A 15,176-nucleotide genomic window follows, 5' to 3' on the forward strand; every position below is an offset into this window, starting at 1 on the left:
CGTTTGACAAACTGTCCCAGCCGGTACCCAGCTCTCTTCTGGGGGGCTGGGGGGCAGAATCAAATCGCAGCCAGTTGTTCTGGATAGCAGCCTGTCCTGGGAAAGCCTCTGGCCCCTTGGTTGCCAGTGACAGGAGGGGAGGGGAGGAATCTTCTCTGCCCACTCTCCTGAGGCTGGAACTCGCAGTCAGCTCTGGGGAGAGAAGGTGGGTGGCTGTGGCCGTGTGGGACGAGCGCCTACCCTAAGTGTGATTTCTAGGCAATGATGAAAACTAAAGACAGTGAACTGATGTTTTCTGTTTATTTTTAATCCAGTAGGTGTTCCAATGGGGCTGACAAAAGTACCAGAACTTGGAAGGCGGGTGAGAAGTTGTTGAGCCTGCAGGAGTGAGTTATGCAGCAGCTTGGTTCAAGGCCAGGCAAAGGGAACAAGAGGCAGCGCTGCTCTGCAAAGGCAGAGTCTGTAGGAGGCTGGAGCAGAAACTGCATCATGGGCCTCCGAGCAGTCAGTGCCCTCAAAGTACTCCCGTAGAGCTTGAACTCCATTGGTGACTTCACCGAAGAAAGCATCGATTCATACACGATGCCATAAAGTGCCACCGAGGGCTCAATCACCAATATAACCCCTGCGCAGCAACGTGAGAAATGAAGCGGAGTTATATCTGTGGCGTCTGTAAAGATGAGAGTCCTACCTGAAGGCATCCAGAGCGTGTATACACGCACGAATAGCAGTGTGACCAAGTAAGCGAGCTTCTTATCAGTCATCAAAACGTGCTTGTTACTTTCTTAACCTCTTTCTTAGAAACTGTTAATTTTTAGGAGTATCCTGGTTGGAAGCAATTTATTGTACGCATCGGCTTGTGTGTGTGTACAGTGGTGAAGAGCATGGGTGCACACAGCTGCTGAGAGCGGAGGTGTCTGAGTTTACAATTACGTGGCTTGCAGCTGCCAAATGTGTGAAGGTGAACAGAGGACAGAAGGCGAGATGAGATTTTTGGGAGGTGGTTGGAAGCAAGGGCTTCTTTAAGAGGCCAGGTTTTATGTGAGATTCCCTGGTGTGGTCTGTCTTTGGAAACCCGTGGCCTACGTGGTAGATCCGAGCACTTCAGGCTTTCTTGAGCTCAAAAAAGCACAACAGTAAGAGGTGCAGTTACGGTCTAGGAGAGATTCTTGAAATCTGAATTCTCTGAGGATTTGGGAAGGAGTTGCAGCAGAGGTGTAGGGCTGGTTTTTGGGCAGTTGTGTGGCTGGTGGTGGTTTTTTTCTTCAGGCTCATTGCTGTTAAGCAGAGTGTCCACCTAACTGAGGAGAGAAGGGACACACAATGTCCAGAGACAGGAGAAGCTACTGGTAGAGTCACAGCTGAGCAGCTGTTTGTCAGGGCTTATAATGTTGCCAAGTTCTGTCAGTTCTCAGAACACTAGAGTGGTGTATCTCCTGCATCATCTTCCTAAACGTGAAGAATTTTTCTACAGGCAAAATGTGTTTCCCTACTGTTGTAACTGCCAGAGAATGCCAGATGCTTGCTATAGGATGGCTCATGTTAAGGGTGGTAAAGAATTGAAAATGTGGTGTTACTACACAGCATGTCCATGTGAGAGGTAAATCATAGTGGAATGACAGTGTGCCTCATGCATTTGAATGAGTAGCTAAAACTACGGGCCCTGACAAACACCACTGCTGAAAGGTGTTACGTGCATCCACATGGCCAAACAGAACATTTACATTGCAGAGGAGATGATACATTACACTGAAGGAGTGAGTCAGCTTGACTGTGTGTCATCAGTCTGTTAAATACCTGGAAGTTAAAAACAGTCAATATGACAAGTCAACTGAAAGGAACCATGTTTGAAAGCTGGCTTCTCAGAACTAAACCTGTGGGAGAAAAAAATGACCCTGCTGAAAGTGCCTTTGCTCCTTAGGTCTGTAAGAGAGATGTTTTGGTTGCTTCTCTTTCACCTCCACCATTCTGTGCTGAAACGAAGGGATCTGCAAGCACAGATGGTCTCTTTTCAAGAAGTCCAACATCAGCTCAGGATGCAGTTTGTACTATCGGAGTGTCTACCACAACCCTTTCACAGGGTGCAAATCTGGCTACTCGCTGGCCTAGGCAATGTCTACACACTGCTAAATCGTATTGTGCTGTGCTGGGAAACTCTGACCTTACGGTACTGTATCCTTGGAGATAAAACACCTCAAAGGTGTAGAGAGACTAAGCACTTTCTGGCCTGCAGAACTGTTCTGGCCTTTCATCTGTGCAGAACCATTATCTCTTGCAAAGAAAGAAAATAATTATCTGATAATAAAAGGTCAGCAACCATGTAACTAATTACACAATTTTATTAATGTGTTTTTCATGCATGTCTTTAGGTTAAAAAAAGAGTGAGTGCAGCATTGAATGATTCTGTTTTTAAGCCATGAATATAAATAATTTCTGTGTTGAGCAAAAGGCACTTTAAAAACCATCTGCACCTCTGTATTTTACAGTTATCAGAGCCCAAAATCTGGTCCAGAGTGACACACTGATGACAGCTAGTTCTGTGACATCCTTTTCAATATTTCTGGCAATGTGTGATGAAAAGCTGCCAGAATATGCTTCATTCAAAAGAGTGAGAATTCAAAGGCAAAAGAATCAAGACCTCCTCCATCAGCAGAGAGAGATTGAGGTTCAGCAATACTGACTGTGGCTTTAACTGTGCAACTTGTGCCTCTGGGAGAGGAATTCACAACCCAAATGGAGACTTTCAACATGCAGATGGCCGAAAAGTGTCAGAAGAAGAAGTGCCAGAGAAGGGCCACAAGGGTGGTCAAAGGACCAGGAAACCTGCCGTATGAGGAAAGGCTGAGAGAACTGGGTTTTTCCGGCTTTGAGAAAAGGAGGTTTAGGGGAGACCTTATCACCATGTTCCTGTATTTAAAGGGTGTCTACAAAGAAGATGGAGACTCCCTTTTTACAAGGAGTCGCATGGAAAAGACAGGTTACTCCCGGGGAGATTCCAACTGGACACAAGAGGAAAATTTCTCACAATGAGAACAATCAGCCATTGGAATAATCTCCCCAGGGAAGTGGTGGATTCCCCAGCATTGGACAATTTTAAGATTCGGCTGGACAGGGTGCTGAGCCATCTTGTGTAGACTGTGCTTTTGCCAAGAAAGGTTGGACCAGATGATCCCTGTGGTCTCTTCTAACTCGTATTCTTGATTTTTATGAAGTCTCGGTGTGAAGGCAAGCGCTTGATTTAGGAAAAAGGTTAAAAAAGACCTTTACTGAGAAATATTTTTAATACTAAAGCTCTGTCTTGTCAACAATACTGCACTAGCATCGGGTTTGTTCATTTTCTGTTAAACTTACAAGTTGGTATTAAGAAGAGTAAGACCTAGAAAAGACACTGTAATAGTAATATGAATATAAATTGTATAAACTCTTCATTTTAACAGTTCAAATGTTACTTTGCTTATTTACTGATTTGAACCAGGTTTCATTAACACTCGTATAATCCAGGATGTGTTTTCTTCCCTTTCACAGGGCAGAGCACAGAGATTAGAAACTAGAAATAAGCTCGCTCTGTATCTTTCAGTTCTCACCCTCCAGCAGATTCTTAGTTTTGAACATTGCTATTGCTTCCCAGCACAAACACCTTCTTCAGATTAAAGAGGTTTGAGGACTTGCTGCAATTTTTTTGCCTTGGTTCTATTAACCAAGTATTTAATGGTTATTGCATTATACAAAATAGGAGAACAGAAAATAATGATTTTTTTCTCCAGTGGTACCTTTTAATATCTTGTACAACATATACAATCCATTGGGTTGGTATTAAAAATATAATGATATGGTAATGATTCAAAGTGCTGCTTTAAAGAGGTCTTTGAAAAGTAGTGAATATATTTGCTAGACTCTCTTTGTTTTATAAACCAATATATATCTCAAAAAAGAGCTTTCCTTGAATGTATTATTATGCAGGAAAAAGAAATGCTGTAAAACATTTTTTACAAATACATACAACACTGTAGAAAATGGCATGAAACCTTTTAAAACTTCAATATATCTCCAGCAAATTACATTTCTAAAAATTACATTCTAATCATTTAAGTAATCTCAAGGAAATAGTATTTAAAGAGCTATTTCTTTTTTAAAGCCTGTAGAAGTAATCCAATTTTAAAAAGAACAGGATGCTACAGATAAAATGAACAAGAAATCAGTGCATGTATTACCCACTTCTTATACTGCATAACAGAAATTTCCCACACAGATAATCATAATTAAAGAGAACTAAGGTTTCTTAAAGAACCTTTAACTTCTGGCTTAAAAAGAAGTTTTCCAATTTACACCTCAAGCGTGAAATCCAAGGCAGATTGATGTGAAACAGTGCTACAGCGTAAAGCATCAGGATGGAAGTATAACCTTAAAAAAAGAAAAAAAAAGCAGCAAGCAGTATGTTTTTTTTTCTTTGATACAGAGTATCAGTTGTTCCCTTGTTACGCATTGAATTTATAGTAATGGTGCATATAGATCTGCTGAGTCAATTATAAGTCCATCTTTAAGTTGGTATTTTTATACCTTCTAGAAGTTCTGTGTTCAAATATGTTCAACTTGCTGCCTGATATCATTAAGTAGTATGTTGGAGAACAAGCATAACAGATACTGCAGTGAAATGGGATAGCTAAAGAGAACTGACATGAGCATTTACTGGTTATTGCTGATGGGTTACAGAGGAAATACTTCGTTGGGTACTTCATACAAAGAAAATGCCCACAACATACCTTTTAAAATCCATATGTGATGTTAAAACTGTTCAAATGCATAAAGGTAATACAATGAAAAATATAAAAAGCTGTAAAAAAATTTGCATGTCTTGTATTACCAAGACTTGTAAAATATCAGCTAAGCATGATTTTAAATACTCGCTCTTACAGTAAGAAATTTTAAGTAACCAACACCTGAGAACAATGACAGTACATGCAAAATATGCTTAATTTTTCTTATTTATTCAATTATTTGCTGGTATGGAAATATTATGCAAATCATTGTGATTTCACCCACTTTGTGCAAATCTCTTATAATTTCAAGCACCAAGAATGAAAGGCTACATTAAGTTGTTCTTATAAGAATTTGTGGTCATATCCAATTATTTTGAAACAAGCACAGCCTAAACAACAGAGTATGTATTTAAGGCACTAGACTTCAGTGTAAGAAATAAATTCCCTATTTTAAAATGTGTACTGCAAGAACTTTTTACTGCTGTTTTCCTGGGATCAAAATGTCAGCAGCCCATTAAAGCAACAGTTTTGTGAGTGCATATTTAGAAAGTTACAGGAGACACCACTGACAGTCAAAATTACTCACGTATTTTATTTTCAATTCTAAACAGGATGATGATTATCAAAACTGAGTGGAAACAGCTTTCAGGTACCAACCTTCTGATGCTATGTATGCTGGTTGGAAAACCATTGTAACCAAAAAACATAATGGAATTTTATGACATACTATTTGAGTGACCAAAAGGCGCCTAAGAATCAAAAAAGATTTTTTTAAATTAGTAAGAGTGCAGCAATCCTGCATAATAAATGAAAAGTGACATTCCTTGATTTAGTAAGCTCCCACATTGACTTAGATTTTTGTGGTCTAAATTACACAAGCTGGTTTTTTATGTCTTATCTTTGCTATGCTGAGATTTTTTTCTTATGACCACAGCATTTCTCCAGGGAGAAAACTATGGGCATATAACCAAAATTCTTTATATTTAAATACATTAGCTTAATGCATGTAATATGCACAAAACAGTTTTCATGTACATATTTAATGTGTGTGTCCTCCCCTAGACTGACACAATATATCTTTGAAGAGTTGGACACCATTCTTTATATTCTAAAATCCTCTGGGCAAACTGTCTTTTAGTGAGAGAAAAGAAAACCAAAGAAATTAAGAAAGCCTCTCTTCACCATTTAAAAAAAGATGAAGTACCTGTGGATTTCTCTTCTGGTTTTGTATTTCATTTAAAACATTTTAAATAACAGTATAAGTTATAAAATATTTGACTTCACATTAAAGAATGTTACAAATAGTGCCAGTGTAACATTCGTAACTTCCCATTCAGTCTTTCACAGAAGATGGTTGAGCCGTCACCATTGCTGTTTACAGGCTGTGCTAAAGTTCATCATGCTTAAGACCTGTAACCAAAGGAGAAAAAAAATTATCAAAACCAGTTATATACAGACTTAATGACTAGTTTTGCAAAACATGGAGAAAACCCTTTACTTTCTATTTACTGCTAGTCGGTCAGTTGAGCAACATGAACTTCACCTTTAGATCCTCGCTAAAAGTTGACCATAAGCTTTCACAAAGAGTAAAAACTACTAAGAATTCTTTATAACGAAAAGTGAAGTTGTTCCCTGATTCAAGACACTTAAATGTTTATCTGCTAAATTGTTTCTTCAACCTTGAGAGCTGAGATCACCTTTTTTTTTTTTTGTTTCACATTATTCCAAGAAGTCAAGTCTTACTGGAAGTCCTGTAAGAGTTGGGTTTTTTTCTCATGCTATTTATCTAACTTGGTTTAAAATAATTTAGTAAAAAAAAAAAAACAAAACAAAACCACAAACAAACCTATTTGTAAACTAAAACACCATTTAGTCTGGTGCAAAAAGGCCCCATGTAGGTAAGCCAGAGAGAGAGATGCAGAGACAAATTAATAGAGACTCAGTTACCTACTACTTAATAGACATTAATTAGCCTTAGATTCTCTAAGTGAAGTCTAGGCTAATGTGCTTTATTTAATATTTGTGGCTCAAATGATGTGGAACAGTTGGTTGTGTTTGAGATGCAAGTATAGGACACCACTAAATTTTCTCTTAGATTCTGGCATGAAACAAAAGATTTTATCCTTAGTGTAACTCCTGTGTAAAGAAGCATCATGCAACTCTTAAAACCCACACAGTTTCTCTTAAGAGCAGGGAAATACATAAACACAGTATTGATGCCTACTGACCTTGATCTTAATTTTCAACTATATTATTTATTTTTTAAAAGCTAACAGATGAATATGCATGTAAATTACCTTTTTGAGAGAACGATGTTAGATTTTTCTTCTCTTTTTCAATTTGCTGTATTAACTTTCGTATCTCAGAGTCATAGTCAACCCACTCAGGAACTATCCGGGCAGCAGCCTTTAATTTTGGTTCTTTGGTTTGGGGATTGTTGCACTGAAAGTTTAAAACATACTAGATGTAAACAAAGAAAATGTGAAAATATCACCTTTCCAAGGAACTTAAATAATTCTGTCAGCATTTACAATTTCATTGAAGGACAGCATGCAAAGTCAGTTACCTTGATATTAATCAAAAAACCCACACAAGTTGTAGGTAAACATTGTTTAAATAACGCAAAACATTTTATTGTAAATACTTTCATTTTTCCATCTGCTCCTGACTGTATGGGTAACAGAGACATGGCTAGTACAAGACTACTAAGATTTAGACAAAGTTATACAGGGAGATACAAGATATACAGTACCATATTGAAATTGAATCTGATATGGTTTTTAAGTTTGTGATGCTTCCTCTAGTGTTGTCTAGAAAATGTATTGAATACTTCCATGAAATAACATAAATGGATATCATAATAAAAAGTGATAAATGATAACAGGGATTGAAAGAAGGTCTAGTAACTTAATTTCAATCTTTCTTGAATAGAGAACACCCACCTTTAGTGCACAAAAAAGCTTATTTTAACAACCATAACAATCCAAAGAAAACAAAACTGTTTACATACTGAATATTTGCACCAGATTCCAGCTGTCTGTTTTTCTTCAGAATTACATCTCTGAAGCATCACTTACTTACAGTGCGTGGGGGTTGTCAAAAATGAGAATGGGGGAAAGAATGGGATGGGGGTAATGACAGAGACAGAATGTTCTCTCTCTGTGTGTTTCAATTCCCAAAGACAGACAGACACTTTCTAAATATGGACAGTTTCCTCAGTATTACACTTTTTAAGCTCTGCTTTATCTCCTGTTTATAGTGGTGAAATGGACCGAGAAAATCATGATAACATTAAGTCCTCTCCACAGCCGGTTCTGGAGGAACCTTCTTTGTAGGGAGCACAACAGCAGCACACAATACCCAGGCAGTTAACAGTACTTCATCAGAGTTCCACTAACCTGGCTGAACATGGAAAAAAAGATAAGGAAAATACATGTGCAGGTGTGAAAAACCCCAATCCTGTCCAGTTACAGATAGCAACATTTAATTTTGGGGTACCGTTTTCAGCTTTAACATAATTTGGTACAGAGCAAACAGGAGAGGTCTCAGAGGAAGGGAGAAAATTTGCTGTATTGTAGGGGAAAGAAAGTTGTGTTCCAGTGCTTTCCAGCAAGGCTGCCTCCATGACATCACACACGGGTATCTCAAAAGCCACAGAAATTACAGCAAAGTTTTTACATCTATAAAACTAATTTAACTCAAAATCAACTCACCAAGTCTATTGTTTTAGCCTTTTTCTTGGATTCATCATCACACCAGGTTTCACACCAAAGCCATTCCTGAGGGAGAGACTTAATAGCTACTTGATGAATCATATTATTGGGAAGATCCTGTACAAATTTTGTAAAATCATAAATTAGCATTGAATTTAATGTAACTGGTTATCAGGCAACTACTTAAAAGTAGAATATCTTAGCCTGTTGCCATTTCTGAAAATTGTTCTTACATTTCTAAGTGCTCACCTAGTTCTTTTTCAAGTAGATTCAAAACTTAGTCATGCTCATTTTGATGGCCAGTTCCACCTCTCATTTCTCAAGTAATTTTTTCTTGTACTTACATCCTTTCTTCCTTACCTTCACATAAGCCATACTACTGTCTGATACTTTGGGTTCAGATACTGCATGTCATACTATAAATACTGCTGAGCAGAATTAGACAGTGTACAATTATTAAAACATAACTTAACCATCCCTCGAATTTGCAAAAAAAGCTCAAAAGCATATAATCCAGGATTATGCCACTCTTCTAAATTTAGCCACCTTCTAGGACACTGGATTCCAGAAACATGAGTATGAAAAGGAAAAGCTATTAAACTGCAACTCTGGCTCTCTTTCCTTACTTCACTTAATTTTTATTATTTTTTTTTAACCTTTATCATATAGTCAAGTACTCTCAACATGAAAACTCTGAACCAATAGCTTGCTGAATGTAGGGAACAGCATTGACAAATGAGAAAAACTTCAGGCAGTCATACACTGCATGTACTCTGGCCACAGTTAAAAATAACAGTTGTAATTTGTAGACGCATTCATAAGGTCCTTCACATGTGCAACCCCGTGTTATATTTTAAAAATAAATGTCAGTACTCAAATAAGTATTAGTCACATCTTATTTTGCCAATTCACATTGCTAAATGTGACAGAATAAAATAGCACATATACCTGCATTATAAGAAGCATATCCTTTAATTCAAATATAGACATTAGTACAGGAAAATTAAATCAAATAACTATACTGAGAGTCAAGACATGTAAACATTATTTCAATGTTTTACTTTTTGAAAAACTTCTGATTCCATGAATTTTAGGAAGATAAAATAAATGGTTTATCACCATCTCAATTTCAAGAGCAAAGAGATTGTGTTTCTGTTGTGCCTCTCTGACCTTCTAAATGAAATCACAATTCCAGAGTTACTACAGTAACTCTTGAAGCTGTGAATTTACAAATGTTATATGGGGTAGAAAGTAGAAAGACTGCTGGCTAGTTCCAGGATTTAAAGTAAACAGCAGCAAATTTAAAAAAAATTTCTGAACAAAAAGTTGCTTATCCTTTCAGAAGAAAGTGATTTATCCTCAAACCCACAAAACACTAAAATGCATCTAGAAGATCAAAGAGGAAATATTCATGAGTCAGAAAAATAAAAGAACAAGCATAAGACCAGATTGATTTTACTGCCAGTGCCAAAATTCTTGTTCATCCAAAAAACGTAAACTGCTGAAATGAAAGTCTTCTACACTTTCACACACAACATTTAAAAATTTGTTCTTCGATTTGATTTACAGTATGAGTGTTTTCATGTTTAGTCAGATAACCTACATAACCTTAAAGGGGTACTCCTCTACAGCAGCATCTTTATTAGAAAATAAAACCTAAATTTAAAAATTTAAAAACATTTCTTCTTAATAAAAGATTCTACTCTTACAGTGCTTTCTGCTGATTTTTATTCTTTAAGTAAAGAACAAGATGATTAATTGTTTTTTTAATGAAATGCTGTTAGTATAAATACTTGTCAAATATTTGTTTTGTCATTTTTATATAGACATTTCCATAATTCTCTTTAAAAAGGACAATTAAATATACTGTACTGGAAGTCTAGTTTTTATCATGTATAATTTTTCACCCTAGGAGTTCTTTACTTACTGTCCTTGGCATTTAAAAGTACCTTTTTTCCCCACTCTATCTACTTCTGTTTTCTGGTTTATATTAGCATAACCTTAACTACCACCCATGATGGCAGCAGTGCTACCAGATTAGCAAAGAACTGAGATTGTTTCTTCTTTGAGAAGGGCAGTGAGCACTCCAGTCAGGTATTTAAAACAAAAATAAAAAGAAATATTTTTATCATAATGCATCCCCATCAGTAGATAAAAGCTCTCCAGGACTCTTGTGAAATGTATTGCACTGTGGTTTGTATTTCTACAAAAAATGTTGTATTTGGTGTAAGTAGTAGCAACGAAGACAGAAAGTGATTCCTGTTGATACAGTCAGAAAGCATATTACTACAAAAATATTACTTTGAAATATTTCCCTTTCCAAAATAATTCCAATTCCGTTCTGCCAAGAATTAGCTACCTTTATGTCTGCTAATGAGGGAAGGGTAGCTGACACTTAAGTGGCTTTTGATTTGAACCAACAGACTTACAAGAGTTATATGCAATCATGTATTAATGCTGTAATTGAAAATATAAGAATCTTAAAATGGAAAGATATACATTATTAATATTTTGAGAACATTAGATAAAACTAATTACTATTTCTGAAAAGCAGAATTATGGTGGAAGCCCTGTAACCAGCTTCTGAATCTCAGTGGTCTTTTTCTGAAATACACCTTGTACTTACGGGTAAGACAATGTTTGAAAAACATACAGCTTATCACATCAGGACTCTCTAAGTGTGTGATACAGGGCCAATAATTCATTCTGTTGTCCAGAAAAAAGAGGTAAAATCTGACTGTTGCTATCAGTCTTTTGCTCTTAACAGTTACAGCTAAAGGCTGTTCCAACTCCTGTGTCCAGTCTAGTTCAAGTTTGTAGTGTAGCTGTATTTCCACTTTTCTTTGTCCAGTATCATAAGAACTACTATTTTCAATTTTTAATTTTATTTCTGGAAAAAATGCATGTAGCAATAATGTACTTATGTAAGAGAGAGAAACTTGCCTGCAGAGTAAGGGGGTGGAAGGCAGGCACTGAGAGACGTGGGCTTTGCTACTGTGGGATCCCTTTACTGCTATAGGAAGGTAAAATCTTTTGTGCTTTAGTAATTCCACAAGGAAAATTACAAAAGCAGGGACAGTCTCACTTACGAAGCCTTCTGAAGTTCACCCAAGGAGAGACATAAATAAGAAGTATTATTTACTCAGGCAGAAATCAGATGAGCTGCATTATCATTCTTCTACTGAGTTAAAGAACCTCTACTACTACAGGAGAAAATAAATTTAAGTATGTTCTGTACATCTGGGATCTACCTACGTGCTTGTGACCTGCACCCTGACTTACCCCACCCAGCTTTAAAAATTGGTGGAGTTATAGACATGAAGACTACAGTCACTCCTGGGTCACCATGTACAGCAACCACCAGAGTGTATTAGCAGTTAGCTTACAAAAATTAAATTTACTTAATGGAAAAAAAGAAGAAAGAGGAAAAAGCACTTGCTAAATAAGAATATAATTACCATTATCAGAATACAGAATTATCATTAGAAAAACACAAATGCACACAGAACAACCACATAAAGGACAGCAGTCCACTATGCTGGTTTTTCCTCATTTTTTTTCGTATTAAACCATTACTTAAAGTAATCATCATTTAGTGTTCAGTTTTCTGAACTGTGCTCATATGCACACTTGAAAATGTTCTAAAACAGCAGTAAAGGGCAAATAGTTTCAGAATTATATAACATATACATTGAAATTCAGAATAATTCCATGCATATTGGGAAAGATAAAGAAAATAAAACCCCAATTGCTTAAAGCCATATATACCTGATCTAGATTTGATAGACTGTTTGGATCTTGACTAAGAGCCTGGTACTGGCCCCGAAGCCTATCTCCAGCTGCAATCTTTCTGAACTTCTTAAGATCCACAACATATAAGGCACTACAAAGATAAAAAAAATAAAATAAGATTTGTAGCGTTTCACCTTCTTTTTGATAACATTAATAAAAGTAACAAGAAACCAAAAACTGTTCCTATCCTAAAGAATTATTTTGTTTTAATTAAGTAGCTGAAGCTACAATAAAAAAAATGAAATCAATATGTCATCAGAATTCATGCCTTATTCATCTCTTGCTGAGAATGACTATAGGGCAATTGCTTTCGAATGCCCCAAGATCTGATCAATACCAAGGCTCAGATTTTAATCAAATTCACAGAATGCACAAAAGTATGTAAGGAGTTATCCTACCTAATATGGTATTTCCTTTTCCCAAGATGTGATGCCCAGTATCCCGACTTCCAGAAGCGGTACCCATCCATTTCTTTACGGCTGTCACAGAAAGGTGTGTATCCGTAGGGAGCTCCATTGAGATCTAGATCTCTGAGTTCTTTTAGGTCACTTCTCACAATCTAAATATAAATATATTTACCATTTAATACTGTTTTTAAGGCATGCAAATGAGGGTAGTTATTGCAGCAAGCTTCCCAAAGTTTAATTTTAATTTAAAAAAACCCAGACACTACAGCAGTGGAGTATAAAGTATTCCACTGGAATGACATTTACCAAATTACTGTTCAAGGAAAATAATATGTGTTTATTCTGTGGCCGTCTGTGGAATACATTTAATAAATAAATTAAATAAAACAGGCAAAGTATTTTTAATTTATGGACCATTGTTTCTGGTTGCCTAATATTAAATTCCTTCATGCAGGAGTATAACTTTCAAAATCTGAGCATCTCCCTTCTGAAAAAATCCTTCCTGTTTGTTATATTAACTTGGGTACTACAAAATTATTGCATCGTTTGAAAAATCTTTTTATTTAGCCGTAAAGTACTTTTAAAAATAGGTTATAAATTTGTAATATGTCCTTTATTTACTAATCAATCACTCTTCCATCAAACCCCACTAATCTAATTTATCAGTGGTAAAAAAAAAAAAAAGTTTTAGCTCTTCTGGAGTACAGAGAAATCTTTACAGTAGTTAGGACAGACGACCAGTACTACTACTGTATCCAGAGGAAATTGCAGAAGTTGCAGTCTGCATTGCTACATCTAAATTTAATTTATTCTCAAGCTTCAGAAAAGGACTAAAATACATAGTATTTATTCTGAGGTTTTCAATAACCATGTGATAGACTCTTCAATGTCTTGTCTGAGACAGCATGTTACGTTTCAGTATGTTACACAATATTAATTTCTGAGTGAAAGACTGCATACAAATTTAAGAACAAAAGAGGCAGGATTCATCTTAAAAAAAAAAAAAAATAATCAGCCATTTAGAATATCTAGAAGTTGTTCAGATAGTCTGAACTAATAGACCCCTTTCGTAGTGAGTGGAGAAGTCCTCTCACAATCAGGCCAGAGACTGAATCACTCAAATAAACCTTAGGTGAAATGCACCTTTAGATTGCACATATCTCTCCAGGTGCCTTTCTCTCTCCACGGGCATTACAGGAAATTTAAGGCAACTCAGTGTGATAAGACTCTTAATTTCTACATGACTAAAGACAAGTGAAATTATTGCATTTCATGTTCTGCAACACCACTGGTTCTGCTCGTACAATTGCAATAGTCTTATGGGACCAACATTTGAATAAAATGGCCACAGGGAATGAAACTGGATTAATATAAGCCAGAATGAATTCCTCATACATTGATACAGAATTATTTTTTCTTACCTGGTCAGCATCGACAAATATTATTTTATCCACAGCCAAAGGGAAAAGAACATCCAAAAAAAGAATTTTGTAGCCCCAGATAATTCTCTGTTTTTCTATCTGTTGATAAAGCCACCGGGGCCACTTATATTGTACCAACTCATACTTGAAACCATACTTTTTAGCCATGTGAGGAATAACATCCTAGAAGAACAACCAAAAAACAATTAATTGCACATGTATGCCACACACAAGGACTCAGAAGAAAAAAGAGGGAATGTTGCAACATAGTTGCAGCTGTGTTGGTGTTACTGACTACATAAATTATTATTTTAAAATGTTTCTTTAGTTTTAGCAGTATCCTCAGCTACATAAATACAAAGAGCATTTCTTTCAAGCTCTTGGAGACTATCAGAAAAGAATAAATTATTATATCACAGGGCTTTGGGTTCTGGAAAAGAAGAACCTTAGACATGAGACTTAAAACTATCAGTATTTAATGCATTCAGAGATAATTTCTAACTGTGAAATTTTAATTATATAATTAAGCAGTTGTAATATTTTTTAAAACCACTTAAAATTTCTGAGACAAATTAATAAAAGGAGGATGTTTCCCCTACCTTAAATGTTGGGGAGAGATAGTTTTTCAGAAACCAAAATTTAACTGGTGTTTTTGTATGACGCAGGACAGAAAGCATCATAATTCTGTGGAAATATAAGTCTATAATAAACAAACAAATACAAACAGGTCATTACATTTCAGCTGCATCTAAAAGATGCTAAAATTTTTTAAGTGTAATTTTCTTTTACCCTGTGTAAGGAGAAATTTCTGTCTATTTCTAATAAAAAGCTTTACAGAACATCTGTTCAAGACAGCTTTGAGATGGATTTATTTGATCCAGATTGGCTGAGCAATATTAGAAGGAACAATTTCAAAAGTGGATCTGTTAACAAGTTTTATTCTAAGAGATGTGCCTGACAAAATCAGCATAATGATTAATACCTCATATTAACTTGGCAACTGAGATAATTTATTTTAGAAATGTATTTGGTTGAGTTTAATAAGCTTCTGAACCACGCCCCCCCCCCCCCCCCCCAACAGAAGGA

At 36.0% G+C, this 15,176-nt stretch overlaps 1 protein-coding gene and 1 long non-coding RNA gene across 2 annotated transcripts in view; one reads left to right on the top strand and one right to left on the bottom strand.

Annotated features, from left to right (window-relative positions):
- On the top strand, positions 1-2,772 carry LOC104838517. Its single transcript, XR_775070.1, has 4 exons — positions 1-205; positions 315-740; positions 1,922-2,081; positions 2,487-2,772. It is a non-coding gene; the product is annotated as an uncharacterized LOC104838517 (long non-coding RNA).
- Positions 2,773-6,144: 3,372 nt separating this feature from the next.
- Positions 6,145-15,176, bottom strand: part of UGGT2 (UDP-glucose glycoprotein glucosyltransferase 2) — an 87,499-nt gene continuing 78,467 nt past the window's right edge. The window contains exons 33-39 of the mRNA XM_010578332.1: positions 14,690-14,774; positions 14,091-14,273; positions 12,661-12,821; positions 12,239-12,353; positions 8,471-8,587; positions 7,055-7,199; positions 6,145-6,167 (exon numbers count right to left, since the gene is read on the bottom strand). Coding sequence (XP_010576634.1) covers positions 6,145-6,167; positions 7,055-7,199; positions 8,471-8,587; positions 12,239-12,353; positions 12,661-12,821; positions 14,091-14,273; positions 14,690-14,774 — 829 coding nt within the window. The remainder of the gene's footprint in view (positions 6,168-7,054; positions 7,200-8,470; positions 8,588-12,238; positions 12,354-12,660; positions 12,822-14,090; positions 14,274-14,689; positions 14,775-15,176) is intronic.

Source organism: Haliaeetus leucocephalus, unplaced genomic scaffold (assembly GCF_000737465.1).
Source record: "Haliaeetus leucocephalus isolate CR32 unplaced genomic scaffold, Haliaeetus_leucocephalus-4.0 Scaffold626, whole genome shotgun sequence".
Classification (NCBI taxonomy): domain Eukaryota; kingdom Metazoa; phylum Chordata; class Aves; order Accipitriformes; family Accipitridae; genus Haliaeetus; species Haliaeetus leucocephalus.